General features: G+C 38.4%; 1 protein-coding gene across 1 annotated transcript; it reads right to left on the bottom strand.

Moving 5' to 3' along the window:
* Positions 1 to 530: 530 nt before the first annotated feature.
* Positions 531 to 15,797, bottom strand: eif3b (eukaryotic translation initiation factor 3 subunit B). The gene is made up of 19 exons (NM_001016724.2): positions 15,583 to 15,797; positions 11,303 to 11,495; positions 9,480 to 9,599; positions 9,318 to 9,375; positions 8,555 to 8,683; positions 7,438 to 7,595; positions 7,063 to 7,194; positions 6,907 to 6,973; positions 5,786 to 5,832; positions 5,033 to 5,243; positions 4,829 to 4,901; positions 4,142 to 4,264; positions 3,952 to 4,030; positions 3,198 to 3,336; positions 2,717 to 2,842; positions 2,521 to 2,598; positions 2,013 to 2,121; positions 1,346 to 1,458; positions 531 to 1,034 (listed from the first exon to the last, which is right to left on the bottom strand). The coding sequence occupies exons 1-18, from the start codon at positions 15,671 to 15,673 to the stop codon at positions 1,361 to 1,363; spliced, it is 2,031 nt and encodes a 676-aa protein (NP_001016724.1). The 5' UTR covers positions 15,674 to 15,797; the 3' UTR covers positions 531 to 1,034; positions 1,346 to 1,360.
* Positions 15,798 to 18,496: the final 2,699 nt, after the last annotated feature.

The following is an 18,496-nucleotide window of genomic DNA, read 5'->3' as shown; positions in this document are numbered from 1 at the left end:
AAGGTCTCACAGGTAAAGCTTAATTACCCATGGCATTTATGCAAGATTTTATATCATTTGGCATGGAAGAATTCTAGTGGGCCTCTATAGGGGCTTAAAAAGCAAATACACCACCAGGTACTCCATGGTGACCCTGTAACTGAATGCATTTTAGAAAGAGATGCAAATCCTATTTTGTATACTCCACCAAAGGGGGTGTTAAGTCACTCTTGTTCCCAACATTAATCTAACGGAGCACTAAACAGCAAAAACATCGAAAGCCCTTACACACATTGGCCTATATTGTCATTGAGGCTGCGCCACTTTCTTACCAGATGTCCAATGAAAAGAATGTGCAAGGTGCACTGAGCTGTTCATCATATACTATCCTAATTGTACTTTCTGCACTAACATGAATGATACACAAACCATTGAGAAAATCCATTAAGCTATTCTCTTATTTTAGTTCTTGTAAATTACTATACTTAAGCAATTCCTGCTGTATAACTACAATGTGAAGATTCTGGGAAAGAAAGCACAGGACACCAAAGTATTTTTTTTAAATAGATGTTTACTTTAAATTCCATCTTAATCCCACATTGTTGAAGCCTGAATGGAGGCGGATAAAGTCCACTGTAATGCTGGTTCAGTGCACCAAATGCACTGATTGCCGCTGCTTCATTGCTATTCATCTGCAAAACAGAACTGAGGATTGTCCATTTGATTGGTTTAAATGAACAGCCCTTCACAAGATGATCCAGCAGGCACAGAGATGCTGAAAAATAATTCATGGTGCAGTGAACTGTAGCCCAGAAGATACCAGCAGCACAGAAAGCACAATTTTATATAGCCAGAGATGGAGCAAGTGGCAGGTCCAAGAAGTAGTACTATCAATTTCCAATTAAAAAGAAGTGCCCTTTAAAATATCCTCCAATGAGGGCTAAAGGCACAACTTCAGAGAGATTTATATGTCCATTCAAGGTTGCCGAGGAGAGATAAAATGGAATCTTGGAGTCTGACCCCCTGGCAGAGAACAGTCGCCAAATATGTTGGTACTGCAAAGAGAAATAAAATTGTTAAAGCTAAAGCAAAACAGTTTGCCGCTAAGTGCTATTTTAGTGTTTTTATCTTTAAACTTGTTAAGTTTTAGTAGTTGCAGACTTTGAAACCAATGAAAATATCCATCCTCGTGCAAGATCTGCCACCTTGTGTTAGAGATGTGCCACTGCACATTGATCTCAATATATTTGGTATCAGTACTGGCTTCACAATCAGGTAATGGTCACACCTTGCATTTTCCAAGCACAGCTACAATAGTGTGGATCACAATTTAGATACAAGACAAATATGAGAAAGAGAAAATCACCAGATCGTTAGCAGACTACTCTTCCACTGGGATAATTTCTTCAGTTACAAAGAACTCTATAGTCTCTTCCTCCCAGTCATCCACATTGCTGTCCAGCTCATCTGTGTCCACGCCTAGGGAGAAAATGATAAATAAGGAAACCCAGAAGTATGCAAAAAGCATTCGTTTTCAGAAAACAAATTTGATTATCTGTTACCTTCACTAGATGGATTTAATATTTTTTTTTGCACACAAATACAACAGAAAACCCCATTTCCTGTATTTCAAAAGCTAGAAATACAATAAATGACATCACCCAACAGTGTTAAATACTAACAACTGTTCAATTTAAGTGCAACTATCAAATACTGTATATAACCTACAACTCATGGAAATTGTTTTTTTTTTTGTTTTTGTTTTTTAGGGACAGCCCTAATAAATTAACTAATTAAAAGGAACAGATAAATGATGTATTTGAACTAAATATCCATAAAAAAATGACTCCAACATAAAAGCTAAATGTAGAGCGACAAAATGCTGAGGGGGGTTGGGTGAATACTAAACTGATTTTGATTATTGCAGAAATGGTACTGGCTATATAGAAACATTTCCTATTTCTATGAGATTAAGCTTACATTCAATTTTCATATTTTCCCTTTAACTGGGACATTCGTAAAAGAGCCGTTACCTCCTCTGATCTCCAGACGGGCAGCTTTCTGTTCCATGTATAGTTTTGCTGCCATCTCCCGGTATGTCTTGTATTCTTCCATCATGGCTCGTCTGCGCTCTATTAGTTCCTGTTAAAAGCAATTAGAAGCAATTCAACTTTTGAGAGTGAATTCTAGAGAAAAATGTTTCTGCCATTTAAAGATAATTTGTGTTTATGTATATATTCAGAATGCAGTATAGATATTTATAAAAAAAATATTCTGCAGCATTGTACAACAGCTGGAAGTATACAGTGAATATTCAAAAATACAGCTGATACAAGAGGTAAACAGGGTTTTAGAGAACATTAAGGGCCTGAGAAATCCTCTGGTCATTGCTTCCCAGGAGGGAAGACCACTAACCTTAACATTTCTGCAAACTGCATACATATTCAGTTTTGAAATTCTAATCCGCATGAGGATTCTGAATTGTCTGTAAAAGATCAAATCCATTTCGGAAAGGGTATGCTAAAAAAATCCTAAACTTACCTTTGAGGCTTTAGATTGGCTTAAACGATCTTTTTGTTCAAATATCTTTGAATACTTCTTCAAATCCTTCTTGATTTGCTGTTTAAGAAAAACACTTGGTTAAAAACAAATAGAAAAATCACAACACACACCAATGCCATATTAAAAAACAAAACAAAAAACAGAACTTCTAATATCTACAGAAGACTCTATGCACCTTTATTTGGTCTTGGCTAAGCAATGATGGAGGTCTTGGTCTCCAGAGAAGCTGGCAAAATCTGTCCTTGTTGTTCTTTTGAAGGAGGCGGCCTTGGAATGTCCACATCCAGTAAGCGTTATCCACCTATAAAGAACACATTTCAGTCCAAATTCAGTTTTCCAACCAGGCACACAAAAGGAAAAGAATAAGACAAACAGCTGGCAAATGTAATATCGAAAAAACAAACAGCAATGGGCACTGGGTATGCTGTTAAGAATAAAGCAATATAGGATAAGTTTGTAGGAATGGTGGCAAAAAAAGATTTTAGGATGTTTTAATGACACTGAAAGGAGTAGTTAGGTGATATAGGGACACTTGGTATATTGGCCCGCTAACTTTAAATCTACATATTGATTTTATTTGTGGAGACTGAAAATTAAACAGTGGGTGAAAAGAAAAAACAAAAAACAAGGTTTGCAAGCAGAAAAAAGGCTCTTACTTTGTGGCTCCACCATGAAACAGATGTCACAACATAGCGCCCAGTTGGATCCCATTCCACATCAGAGGCTGTATAGTGTTCAGCTATATTCATAATAGTGCAGTCTGACGTGTCAACAAAGGCTAAAGCGCCATTCATGCTGCAACAGAAGTAGTATGTATTGAAGTTTATCCAAATTACAGACTAAACAATATATATATAGGTTCCAGAAATTGTCAAAATCTGCAGTGTCTAAGTTTAGTTAACTCAGTAAAACTTAAATTGAGCGTGTTATAACCCGAAAACATGTCAGTTCTCATACTAAGGTACTAATGATTTTTATATTGGTATAATAAAAGCATTTTTTTTTTTTTTTTATAAATCTGGACCTGGAGTGCCTTATGTGGATTGAGTGTAGCTAATATTACAGAGATCCCTTTGATCTCTCCATCATCACCTCTTCTATGCTACGGATAATGCAGTAGTTTATGGAGAGGAACGAGTGGACATCTTCCCATGCTGCTAATAAGCTGTATGCTTTGATCACTACTTACATAGGACCATGTGCACTTTGCTAAAAACAAAGTGATTAAGATCAAGGTAGTGATCAAGGTATACAGCTTCTAAGCAGCACAGCACATGCTGTCCATTAACAGTAGCACAGAGGGAATTCAGAAAAAAAAAAAAAAAGACAATGAGAGAGTGATCTAGGCAAGGGGCAAAGAGGTATAAAACAGACAAGAGCAAGGTGTAGAGATTCCACAGAACTACATACCTTCTTAGCCCAGCAAGTACCAAGAACTGCCCTTGAGGACTCCAAAAGATTGTGTTAGCTTGCTGTTTGTCATACATTTCTGAAATAATGTGAATAGAGAAGTTACACAAAATATAAACACAATCACAAGTAAGGAAAGTGGCAGCAGAACTAGAACAGAGAAAAGAAAATTGCAGTTAAAGAGTCTTACTTATAAGCTCAATCTTGCCGTTGTTTTTGACATGGTAAAATGAAACTGATATCCGGGGGACTTCACCATGCAGCACTGCAAACTTGCTTCCATTAGGTTCCCAGGCAAAGGCAATGATGCCATCTGTCATATAAATACAAATGCAGTCAAGCACATGATAGCCGTAAAAAGGCAGATGCACAGAGAATGTCTGTTGGGCCTACATTGTGTGCACTGTTGCCTTTACCATATTGTCTCCCAAAACATGTGCTGAAGGCTATTCAAAGTATTCTCTGTAAAGTAGTGCTTATTTATTAAGTACTAGTTTCTTTTTCCAGCCATCAACCTCTTCTAATGCTTAAATTAGTAATAATTTATCTATTTAGATCTAGAAAAGCAGTAGGGTGTTTTGCTGTCCTGGGTAATAGCCCCTTAGCTTTGAGCACAATCTGTTTCTAGGATTTAAAAAAAATGAAGAACCCCAGTTATTCTTTACCTATAACAAATAACTGACATAAGAAAAACAGAAAAATGCTATTGCGACTGGAGTTATAAGACATGCAGAAAGGGTAATGTTTCACAGTGCATCCATAGGCACTTTTAATTCCTCTTCTAGATTTTCTTATCCATTATACTGCTTTCTTGCACAAAATGAAAAGCTCAAAAGGCCAAAAGGAACTGTATATAGGCTAAAAGACCTCTACTTGCCTTTCATTTCTACTACATCTACTGGAACCTGCTTTTCTCGCATTCTGAAGATCTCAAAATTGGTCACCACTCCCTAAAGCAAAAAAAGAAAAAAATATATATATATTAGCTTACTTCCCTTAATATCATCAAGTTTTACATTAACCAAATCAACCTGAAAATTACAAGAATGAAAGAGGCCAAAAGACTCCAGGCGTCACCTACCTGGGTTCCTTTAGGTGTTCGGTCGACCTTTACGCACAGGTAATCACCATTCTTTTGCCAGTGCAGCTTGCAGTCAACAACATTGAACAGATTCCTAACTCTGATTTCTTGTCTTGAAGGCAGCTGCATTAAAGTCACCCTGGCAGGGATGTCTTTGTCTTCTGGTACCCAAAATGCTATGATGTTACCTCCAGGAGACCAGGAGAAGTCCCTGTTAAAAATGTTTTATTTAACAGCAGAAGATAGAAGATAGAGAAACTTACATTTTAGACCAATTCTGCTCCAAATGGCTTCAAAAGTCTGCATTTCCCATTATCTGTATATTATGCTCACAGTATTCAGTCCAAACCATATAGCTATCAATATAAAACCACTCTCTTCCTGTTCAGACAGATACACTGTACACCAGATAAGGAACCCTCACTAAGGCTAATGTCAGTTTTCTCTCTGTGCTTGACATTACCCTAAGTGCATATTCAGCAATATTTTCGCGATGCGAGACAACTGTGGGTCTGAGGGGGCCTATTCATGTGTACGTATTATGTGAAACTGTATTAAATGCAATATAGCAGGTAGGGCTTATTTACACACCACAGCGGATGGCAAAATCACTGCAATTTACGCTTGGATTTCTACTTTCAATGAAACATTTTTACATGTACAGAAGAGAAAGAAATAAGTCAATCCATATGAATGTTTTTGGCTAGGAATTACAAATAATGTGTAATCTGCACAAGAAAGAATGTTACTTACTTTATTCCAGTAATCTTCAAACTCTTTTTATCCAAAAGGCCCATGGACTAGTAAAAACAGAAACAGGACAGAACATACATTTTAGGGATTTACTATATTAAGTCAGGGTTTATTACATGGTGTATAAACAAGGTTTAAAATGCACACAAATTAAACAAATGTCACATTTTTTAAGAATATTCAAGAGTTTGAGCATTACATAAATCACAAGTCCCAAACTTTTAGTATGAACAAAGTTTCAAGCACCATAAAACTATTATTTTAAAATGCATTGCTGAAGGTGGCACCACATCTCATCATCACCCTCATCTATTTATACAGTAGTGCAGTGCTTTACATTAATTAACAAACAAGGGTTAAAGGGTAGAAAAAAAAAAAATAGGATCAGAGGGTGCTATGCACATAAGCTTACAATCTAAGATCTGCATTTTTTTTTGTTTGTTATTCCAAGAAAAACAGATGCTTATAACTGTGCAAAAGCAGTGGCATAAAAAGTAATGCTAAAACTATAATATAAAAAATCATTGTCAAATGTGAAAAATAGTAAATATTAAGTGAAATTATGTAAATTATGAAATGATTTAGATGACAAAAGGAGAAAATGATGTGTAACAATTTCCGACAATTTCCCTTAAGGGTGCCCCTATCAGTACAAATGGTGGATTTTGCCAGGTAGGTAAATATATAAATAAATAAAAAGAGGAGAGGGCATCCTCTCCTAGGGTAGTACCCATTTATGCATGTATCATGTATTATAGCAGTAATACAGAATCGCAAGGTATGTACAAGAAAACCTTAGGAGCAGGGGTTTCTAAAGCTACCCATATTCTGATACTATATCTAATGATTTATATCAGCAAGTGCCATACTGGCACTCACAGAGGCACCTAATCTCAATAATTCTTCTGGCAATTTCCCAGCCATGAGATTACTGCAGCCATTAAAAGGTTTGTTCATCTTTGAAGAAATGCATACTAATCATCTCCCATTATTATTTTTAGTAACTGATACTGGTTAACTAGTCTGGGATGGCACTGTGAATAGGCTTTGCAGATAAAGCCTATGTTGTCATGGGTTTGCAATATATAATCTCAAGTAAATTACAGAAGGAAAATACTTACAGGTGTTTCATAAATGCTAAGAGTATCTAATGTCATTCGAGCAAAGAATTTGCCATCATGACTCCACCTGAAATGAAATGGCATATCATATATTTAAACTATATAAAGATTTAGAACAAAACAAAAGCCAAAACATTTTTCTTTTATACAACATACTTGAATATAGGCCAGTGTGCAGAGCTCTCACAGTGAAACCCTCTTTTGTTCTGGCCTGTCAGTATGTCCCAGATGATTATGGCTTGTGGTTCCTCTTTAGTGTCCATAAGAGGGCTAAATGTAACCAGATACCTAAGATAGAAAGAGGGGAAACAATGATTTATCTTTACTTGCCAGTCTATCAACATGGCTAATACATGTGCAGATATGACCACATGGAAGCTTAGATGCCCATATATACTACTAAATGGAGATATTTCATGTTACAGGACACAGCAGACAACCAACAATTATTATATAAAATGTCACATTTATGAACTGGGAAAGAGTAAGCAGTACCATATTTATATGGCAGGGAAGGAAAACCACTTTTACCTTTCACACGGTGAAAAGTCGATGAGCTGAACACCCTGGTGGCTGAATCTCTGAATTTGCTTGAACTTTTCTCCACCCCATAGTGCAATACCTCTCTGATGAAAGGTGGCAAGGTAAGTGCCTTTTGGAGACCAGCGTACATATGTCTCAGTCCATCTCTAGAAAAACAAGTTAAATCAGGAGAAAGTTCATGAAAATATATTGGATTAGTACAAAAAAATCAAATGCATCTCTCTGCCAGGTGGTGGGTATGAGCAAGATGATATTTGTTTTGGATCCATCCAAATGCGTTTAACCAGTCTACCTCGGCCCTTTTCCAGATGAGTGCACTTAAATCTATCCTCAACTAAGGGTCACTATTGCTGGAAAATAGATTTAAATAAAATAAAGGACCAATTAACTGGATTAAGTTATATGTAATTTGAGGTGAAGGTAATATGAGGCAAATACTCTGTCAGCAGAGATACCTTAGCACACCTGGCTCTCGTAGTTTCACCTTCTTAAATCTACTTGACCTACATAGTGGATGTCGGGCACACACATTTTTGCCCCAAAATCTGCTCTACTTCATGTGTGTAGCAATAGGTGGATGCAAGTCAACCAAAGCACAGTAAGCGGTTGGCACTGGTAATTGCTACTGGAGCTGGATATGCCATGTGTTGCCTTCACCTTAAGGCTTTTTAGCAGTGTGCATTATCATATTCCTTTTGTTGATGTTAATCCTGAAGGACCTAGCTGCACAGGAATGTTGCTGTATACTTGTTTCTATTAACTGAAAGTATGGTTCTAATAAAATCTATTGATACTCCGGTACACACTGACATCTGCTGGCAATCTTTGCGTAAAATATTCTTCCCATAAGAGAGTTCAGTGTAGCTCTTCTGCTGAAGCAATAATTTGAGGTAATAACCATCTAGTGATTATGTGAATGACAGATACACTATAAACCCCAACTGTACAAATGGCTGAATACACGCAGTGTGTTTATTTTAAGTAATGACCCATAGTAGAACAATAACCTAGCACCATACAACTCCTAAATACTTTTTTGGAAATTATGGAAAACTAAAATAAAATAGCTTACTGACATCTTTCTAAATCTGCTAGAAAAACTTACTGCTCTCTCCTCAACTGGGACCGGCTCCTTAACATCAGTCCAGAAGATAGAGGTACGATCACCCGATTCATATATAACACTGAACTGATCTCGGCAGTCAGGATCCTCAAGCCAAGAGCGAAGATTCCCCTGGAACAGGATTAGCAAATATACAAATCATCATACAGCACTGAGAAAAACTGGGGGATTATTTTTTAATAGGGAGGGATCGAACAGTAACTACCACCAAAACAAATGTTAAATGTCTTCTAAATAAACTAAATGACTACTAAATAAAAAAAAAACCTAACTCTAGTTTTACACCTTTAATTTAGAGAACAAATGGCTGTCACATGCTTTCTGCTGGGTGGATAAGCGCCTGCAGCCACAAAGCTGCCCATACTAATGTCTTTTAGAGAAATCCTTGAAGTATTTTAACATTACTCATCAGTCTCCTATTGTATATGGAAGACTTTATCCTTTACAGCACTGTATTAAGTGGGAAGACTGGAATTTAAAAATGAAAAAGGTTTAACCTTTAGATATCCCTGTCAGACTGGAAGGCTGACCCAATCTGAATATTAGCCAATATTTTGGCCACACTGAAACTTGCTTTAAGTCTAAAACTACAGACTGCACAACAGCAATAGATTTTCATTAAAGAGTTAATTTCAAAATGCAAAATTTGCTAAATTATCATTAATAGTGGACACTACAAATGTAAGAAATTCTTTCACATTTCCAAGTTGTTGAATATGAGAATACAAACTGAAGTTGCACTTACAAAATCTTTAAATGGTTGTTTTTCAGGTGCTTCCCACTCATCTCCAATAACCATGTACCTGTGAAACAGAGTGGAAATGATCATGTATGTAAAGTTGAAAAAAAACAAAAAACAAAAAAAACCAAACAAACTGCAAAGAGAATGCAAAACATAAAGACGCACTTGTCAAAGTCGGTGAAGAGATTCACGCGGAATGTGTGTTGCTTGTCCAGTTTGTAGCAATCTGCGTTCTTTACTGCATCTTGTGCCTGAGTTGGCAAAGCATACTCCAGAAAAATGTATCTAAAAACAAAATGTTAAAAATATATTTAGTTGGTAATCAACCAAACTTAAAACAAAACTTGAGCACAATAACATTCAGCTTTATAATACTCTTTAGCCCATAAATGAAATTAAACTGTTTAAGATCCTGCTAACAGTGTAACAGAAATGTCAAGCCATCAGTGTTTCACATACTCTGGGAGAAGCAAAAGGCTGGTAGGCTTTCTTGTCTATTATGGTATAGGTATGTATACATTGGCATGGGTATTTAAGACTGTAACTACAATATAGCATCTGTGCAGATACTTTGCAACTGTTTCTTGAACTGTGCTGCCTGCCAACGGTGAGGTTTGCAAGCAGTTTCAGTGAGTGCCAAGCAGACATCTGTATATACTCGAGTATAAGCCGAGGTACCTAATTTTACCTAAGAAAACTGGAAAAACTTATTGACTCAAGTATAAGCCTAGGGTAAGAAATGCCGTCGCTACTGCCAAGTTTCAATAATCAAATTATTTAATAAAAGGACACTCACAAGTGCATGACTACCATTAATAAACACAAGGTATGGGCTGGAAAATGAGGCGCATCCAACATAAGATAACCATATGCAAGGTTGTACAGGTTAATATCTCATTTAATTTTACATACATATTGGCACGCCGCTTCCCCCCCCCCCCGTGCGCCACCCCAGGTCTCACACATGAAAACAAAAGTGATGTGGACAGTGGATTGCAAGATATATTTTATTTTTTATCAGACTCAAGCAAGATAAACTTGGTTATATGTAATAATAAGGCCCCATTTTGACCCACAATCAATTGTGGAGGCAGTAGGCTACTCAATTAGGCCAAACTGCTGTAAGGCACAGGTTGGGAAAGTAGTCAATGGGGGATACTGTACATTGTTCCTAGGTTTGTCACTTATACATGGTGAGGGGCTCCAGGGTAAGTGTAAGAAGCTTCAGCAGGCTTAGGCTGGGGGGGGAAGCCTGGGAACTGGCTGCATAGAGAGATGGCGTCTCCCTGAAGAGCTGCTGCAAAGCATAAGTAGCTGGGAGGTACAGCGCTTACCTTGTTTGGGGCAGAGGAAAGTCTTGTTTAGACCCCTCTTTAGTGTAGGTAATGTCTCTTTTATATGGTGCTTCCTTGTCCTACGGCGCATCCCTTTGGCAATGACTTGGGACAAATGCAAACTTACTATATACTCGAGAATAAGCCGAGGGTTACTTTTGGAGCATGTTTTTAGTGCTGAAAAACTCTGCTTATACTCGAGTATATACGGTACTTTTCGCTCCTTCATACAATCTAACTACAGTCAAGCAGTTACTGAATGAAACTTTAAGGTTTATTGCCACAGCATTTTTTTCAGCTGGTGGAGAATAGGCCATGTGTGCCACGGGCATAATATTAGCATGTTGTGTGTTACATTAACAACAATTTTGGTAGTTTATTTTTTTGCTTGGCGCAAGCATGTTAAGCACATGTTAACACTCATAACTGGTCCTCAATGACCTATAGTCAGACAATTAACACTCACAAATGCAGTAGTGAGCTACAGACCCTGACCTATGAATTCATTGGTATAGTCAAGGCAATTTCCACTGAGGACAAATAATGGGCAATACACAGAGTTTTGTGGCCACCGCTCAAGTTAGATCGCAATACACAGATAATTGCCCACTGTGCCGTTTTCCTTATTTTATCTGTTCAGTTGTGTCTACATACCCCCTGGTGGTGCCTTCTGCTTCTGGATAATATTCATTGGTAATTTTACCAAATTTGGAGAAAATTTTATTGATGACATTTTTGAGTTTTTCCAAGCGGTCAGGTCCAACCTGTGGCACATTATCTACCACAACTACAGAGTCAATTCCATCTGCCTCTTGAGGACGGTCTTTCAGGATATCACCAAGCAACTCTGGGGGAAAAAAAAAAAAAAAAAAAAAAAGACATATTAAAACTGAAAAAGCTTAATATTGTCTTCTGCTTCAATGTTTTAATTTGATTTCCACATATAACTATTTGAAAGAAAATTGAAAGCATACACTGAAATTTTATTTGGTGGAAAATAGTCAACCTCTGACATAATCCATGACAAAATCCAGTTTTAAAGTCAGCTGCTTAGGGAGGTACTATCATTACAACACCAATACAGACCGCAGGTAGCACAGTCAATAATGTGAACAGTTGTTGCCAACACAAAAAAGTTTACATAAGGTTCCCATGCTAAAGCTGGCCATACACGTGGCGATCCGACGATGTTTCGTACGACCATCGGTCGCACGAAACATCGTCAGATCCGCCACACACCATTCAGGGCTGAATCGGCAGGTAAGGAGGTAGAAACAATAGGATTTCTACCTCCTTCTGCCGATTCAGCTCTGAAGGGAGAATTTTGGTCAGGCGCCTTCTATGGCGCCCGATCAAAATTTTCTAACCTGGCCGATCGACGAGCCGACCGATTTCAGCAGCTTCCTGCGACATCGGTCGGCTCGCTGACATACCATACACGCACCGATTATCGTACGAAACGAGGTTTCGTACGATAATATCGGTGCGTGTATGGCCACCTTTAGGAGACATTTAGACAGACAGCCCATCTGATATTACCCAAAACAAGAGCATCATAGTGTTCTTTAGTTTACTGGATTTAAACAAGACATGCAATTAATGTCATAATGCAAAATATCTAAGATAGTGCCTAAGCTTTATTAAAACTTTGGAGGTGTTAACTGGAAAGACTACAATCACCTGCTTCCATTATCTTGTCATCAGGTTCTACTTGTGCAGACTGGGAGAGTTTCTAAACAATAGGTTACATTCTGACAAGTTAAAAAAACATGAAGATGTAGTATATATTATATAAATACATATCCACAGTAGTCCATTTTGACCACACTGCTCAACAGGTTGCAGGATATTCATTCATGATAGCCCCTTACCTGCCATACATTTACAATCTCATCAGACAGCAGATTTCAGACAGGTTTGAACATCAGCAAATACATAATGCATCAGTTGGTATGGAATTAAAGAGAATATGCAATTCCCCTTTACTTATACAGTTCCAATCACCTAGGTCATTGGTCCAAAAAAATGGAACAGAGGGTGGCCATGCAAGGGGATAGCCATTTATCAGATATCTATTTTGTGCCCACAAGTCAATTTTGTTGGATACTGGACAATGTATCCTAATCTTAATTTAATACATTGTTGAATGTTCTCACATGCATTAAAATGGGACACTTTGTACCAGATGTTCCTTAACTGTGGGGGCAACACCACGGGGTTGGGGCAGCCGAAAAGCCAGTTACAGTGAGACCCAGGGAATGCCTACTTGCTCTCCTAGACACTCTGTAAGCCCAATGCATTAACTTAATTTCACAGGATATGAAAAAGGACAGGAGCTGCTAAACTAGTTGCTTCAAAAGGAATGAACAAATCTTATACAGTGCCCGATTAAACAATTTAAAAAGTTAATTTGGCTTTTCTGAGCATTTTTCAGACATAAAGTAACCTTTTTAAACTTGATAAAGCAAGTCATACTGACACATTATATAATTATTAGAGCAGACTATCAAGGCTGGGATTGGATTACTCTTTATAAGTATATTAGAAGGCATTATGGCATTCTTTCCCATAAAAACGTTCAATACCGGGTAGGTGGTTCTTCATGGTAAGGGCAGCGAAGTTGTGGAATGCCCTGAGTGTAAGGCCATTGTCAAACCAGGCGTATGGCGTATATATTTTTGGCAAGCGTTTTTCAACTTGCCGAAAATATATACGCCATACCTGGTCTGACATTAGCCTAAGGTTTGGGCACCTAATTACAGCATGCAGTCTTTGTCCATAAGAGGTAACTAAGCACACCTACTCTAGCAACCAGGTAACTCCCAGCTATAAATCAAGTGATACACTGCTCAGAAACAGACGACACACCCTTACAAAATTACATATTGGACTAACATACATTATTATTGCTCTTCATTCATGAAGCAGAAAAGCATTGGGACATTGTACAACAAGGAGATAAACTTGCCTAACTGACAACATTGACATACATGCTGTTACAGAAAGATAAGAACTACTGTTCACTTTCTTCCTCCCTTCTTAAAGGAACAGTAACACCAAAAAATGAAAGAGCTTTAAAGTAATAAAATATAATGCACTGTTGCCCTGCAATAGTAAAACTGGTGTGTTTGTTACAGTAACACTACTATAATTGATTTAATAAGCTGCTGTGTAGCCAGGGGGGCAGCCATTCAAGCTGGAAAAAAGGAGAAAAGGCACAGGTTACATAGCAGATAACAAATAAGTTCTGTAGAATACAATGGTGTTTTATCTGTTATCTGCTAAGTGCCTGTGCCTTTTCTCCTTTGAATGGCTGCCTCCATGGCTACATAGCAGCTTATTTATATAAATTATAGTAGACTTTCTGAAGTAAACACACAACTTTTACCAGTGCAGGGCAGCAGCACATTATATTTTAGTTACTTTTATACACTTTAATTTTTTGGTGTTACTGTTCCTTTAATTAAGAGGGGTATCTAGTACCAACTTTAGTTATAATGCACCAGTGTATGCTGCAATGCTGTACAGAAAAGAGAAAAAGTGATGCCAATATGACCTGAGCACGTTTTTTGACATGTCAACCCCAAAAAACGTTTTGCCTAATAAAAGAAAACAATTCTAAGCAAACTTTGCAATTTACATTAATTACAAATGTGTAATTGTTTTAAAGTTGTTTATAGATATTACTGCTATTAAAAGCAGCGTTTGTCATCCCCTCCAAAATAGGCTTTTGTGCATTATGAAGGCAATTCTAAAGAATGCTCAATTAAATATTTTATTTACATTTTAAAATTGTACATAATTGCTATTAAAGCAGTTTTCTCCATCACTGGCTTTGATGTAGCTGCTACTCGTAGCTCTGTGCGTCTTCACCCAAAGACACTGACTTTGAGGATTACATTTGGTGGCTGTTAGAACTTGGTTTGCTTATCTTTATTTTAAGATCCTGATTTTCTATATCCTCACGGTCATTGAGACTTCCTAACTGTTGACTGTTTGTTAAGGTGGCCATACACGGGCTGGTTGTAGCTGCAGATATCGGTCCTTTGGACTGATTCGGCAGCTTATCGGGCCGTGTAGGGGCAGAAACGACAGGCCTGCCCAACCAATATCTGGCCTGAAATTGCCCAGATATCGATCGGGCAGGTTAAAAGATTTAGTCAGATCAGGGACGATCCCCGAACTGGCTGTGCCATTGCTGCCGTTAGAATTTAATCAATCAAATTAGCCTACATTTTCCCGATATCCCCCACCCATAGGTGGGGGATATCGGGAGAAGATCCACTTGCTTGGCGAGCGGATCTTAACGTGTATGGGCACCTTTAGGATAAATACCTCATATCAACAACAAAAAAATCTAAATACCAAGCCTGAAAAAAACAGAGGGCTTGTTTTTGCTACGAGTTAAAATAAAAATGCTGCTCGGCAGCCAGTGGGGCCCCATCTGCTCAAGCTTTGTTTATTTCAAAATTGCTTGATAACTGGGGTGTTGTGTTAGGGCACAAAAATAACCATGAAAGGGTGTGACAGTGCAGCATAGCTGGCTGCTATCAAACTACAACTCCCCACACCAATCCCAGGTACAAAGGACATATTGTGCGATGCGGCAGCTGTTAGCCGTTCTCAGGATGCACATCAGGGATGTCCGCCCAACCTGCAGGCTTCCAGCTGTAACTGAAGGCTGAAAGGTTTTTAGCACCAAGCAGGGAAATTACCAGCTGGGAGTACAGCAACAATAACATCTATAATGAATCCAATTCCATCCCTCTGATAAGAGGCCACATTCTTTCTGCACTGCCAGGGGCCCCCATCTTTTCACACACAGGCCTTATGGGTACTGCATAAGCAGAAGCACTGCCCTAAAAAGAACGCAACATGCAGGCCTAAGTACCCAATATTGTCCAGAGCCAACATTCTAGAAAGCCCTCACTCACCCTCTTCACTGATATCGTCCTCGAATCCCTCCGGATCGCTAAAGGACATCCCTTCTTCCTCCTCCTCCTCGGTGGACTCTTCCTCCTCCATGTCTCTCTCGGGTCGTTCGCTCTCCAGCATTCCTCGGCACTTTCCTGTTTGTCTCTGTTCTACCTACGTTGGATTCTTGCGTCTCTCCGTGGTTGGAATTCGTTTCTCCCCGAGAATAAAGAGAACGCAAGGCTTGGCGCTACTAACAGGCCATGTGCGCTGTACCGGGCACCGGCGGAAAAGGAGCTAACCAAGGCAGGAGACAGGGGTGGCGAGATCACTCAATTCAACTTGCGTGATGTCAAACCCAACGCGCGATATATTAACCACAAAGGAATTATCTCTGTATTTTGTGTTCTTGCTGTTAAAAGAAATATGAGGCTTAAATGATTTAAGCCAAAGTGAGCGCCTCCCCTTTTTCAATTACAAATGGTTTAGTCCAACATGGAGGAAGTGACTGCGCTCAATGTAGCTAAATGGCTAGTACTGGCTGGGTACGACTAACTACAACTTCCGGAATGCTAATGCAGGGGCCAAGCTAGTTGTATCAATGCACAGCTTTAGTACTTTTTTTTTAACTTTGGGCGGTAACTAGGATTTGATTCAAGTGCATTTGTTCACGTTTAACTTGGCATACAATTGCTGTAATATGCCAGCGTTTTATACTTTACAAATATACAGAGGATGGTTTGCAGTTATATTATCTTTTCAGTTAAAGACCTGCATGGGTTGTAATGTAAATTAATTTTTTTAGTAAAGGTTTGTGGTGGAAAACAGCAGCAGACAATCTGCCCTTGTATACCAACTATAGGATTCTTTAAATAAAATAACATTACAAACGGTGCCTGGAGATGGATATTTTGTCTGCTGGTATTTTTGATGTCATGTACTTGGACTTTGAAAAAGCGTATGATACAGTACCTCACAGAAGGTTAATGATAACATTGAGGAATATTGGCCTAGAACGCTAAATTGTGCAAAACTATAAGTTCCGTGTAGGATGCAGCCACTTTGCAGAGCGATTTGACAAAACTGGAAAACTAAATAGCTAACTGGAAAATGAGGTTCAATGTGGGCAAGTGCAAAGTTATGCATTTTGGTAAAAATAATATAAACACAAGCAATCTACTAAATGGTAGTTTGTTGGGGGTATCCTTAATGGAGAAGGATCTGGGTTTTTTTTATAGATAATAAGTTGTGTAATGCCAGGCAGTGTCATTCTGTGGCTACTAAAGCAAATAAAGTGCTGCCTTGTATAAAAAATGGCATTGACTCAAGTGATGAAAACATAATTTTGCCCCTTTATAGGTCTCTGGTAAGGCCTCACCTTGAGTATGCAGTGCAGTTTTGGGCTCCAGTCCTTAAGAAGGATATTAATGAGCTGGAGAGAGTGCAGAGACGTGCAACTAAATTGGTAAAGGGGATGGAAGGTTTAAGATATGAGGTTAAGACTATAGAGGTTGGGGTTGTTTTCTCTGGAAAATAGGTGCTTGCGAGGGGACATGATTACTCTGTATATGTACATTAGAGGGGATTATAGGCAGATAAGGGGTGTTATTTTTTCCATAAAAACTATCAATGCACCAGAGGCCACCCCTTAAAGTTAGAGGAACGGAGCTTCCATTTGAAGCAGCGTAGGTGGTTTTTCACGGTGAGGGCAGTGAGGTTGGGGAATGCCCTTCCTACTGATCTTGTAATGGCAGATTCTGTAAATGCCTTTAAGAGGGGCCTGGATGAGTATTTGAACAAGCATAATATCCAAGGCTATTGTGATACTATCTACAGTTAGTATTAATGTTTGTATATGTAGTTATGTATGTGTTGGTATAGATTGGTTAGTATAGGTTGTGTGTGCTGGGTTTACTTGGAAGGGTTGAACTTGATAAATTCTAATCTGGTCTTTTTTGAACCCTGTGTAACTATGTAATGGCAGTGGTGTTTGGAAATCCCTGTGTGGTATTAGCCTTTGGGTTTTTTTCAGTTTAGAAAAAGTTGATTTCTGGACAAACATCCCATCACTACAATTTAATAATGCAACTTAGATAAGGAGACATATTGTGTAAAAACATGAATGTGCCAGTGCATTATACACTTTTAGATACAGTATATAAGGAATATGCTTAATAAAGATGTGTTTTGGGCTGTTTTATGAAAAATATCTCCAAAAACCCTGCTAGTTCTACTTATCTGCTTAACTTCCTGCTGCCTCCTTTCCCATGCTGTAATGGGGAGCCAGTGGCACTCAGCACACTGCACTGTAAAGCTGGCCATACATGCACTGATATAATCATACAAAACTAGGTCTCATAGATTTAAGAACCATATGTGGGCTCCAAATTATTGTCCCGATAATTTTCATAAGATGGTGATTGGTCTTTTAGTGAATCAGACAGGTTAGAACATTTTGGTTGCATATTAACATTTATGAATGTATTGCATATCTGACGATATCCTTGGGTGGCCTACGATGCATTTCTGGGACGTCACTTTCATATGATTGTCGTCTGCCACATATTTTATGTTCAGAACATAATATTTTTATCATACAAGTTCAATCTGAATGCTAGTTTTAGATTGTTGCATTTAAACGATAACTGCACTAAACAAACCTACTTCACTGCACTTATTAACTCCCTCTCTAAAAAACCTGCACAACTCTTCTCTACCTTTAACTCTCTGCTGTCCCCTTCTCCACCCCCTCCGTGTGCTTCAGTCACTGCTCAAGCTATTGCTGAGCACTTTAAAAATAAAATTGACACCATCCGAAGTGACATTGCACAACTAAATCCCCATAACCATTCACCTCCCTCCCTACATGCTACCCAGTCTCTTCTTGGCTCCTTCTCCCCAGTGACTGAAGAGGAAGTCTCAAAACTGCTGTCT

This window comes from Xenopus tropicalis, chromosome 9 (genome assembly GCF_000004195.4).
Source record: "Xenopus tropicalis strain Nigerian chromosome 9, UCB_Xtro_10.0, whole genome shotgun sequence".
NCBI classification, from domain to species: Eukaryota; Metazoa; Chordata; class Amphibia; order Anura; family Pipidae; genus Xenopus; species Xenopus tropicalis.
This window is presented reverse-complemented; position numbering and strand designations above follow the sequence as displayed.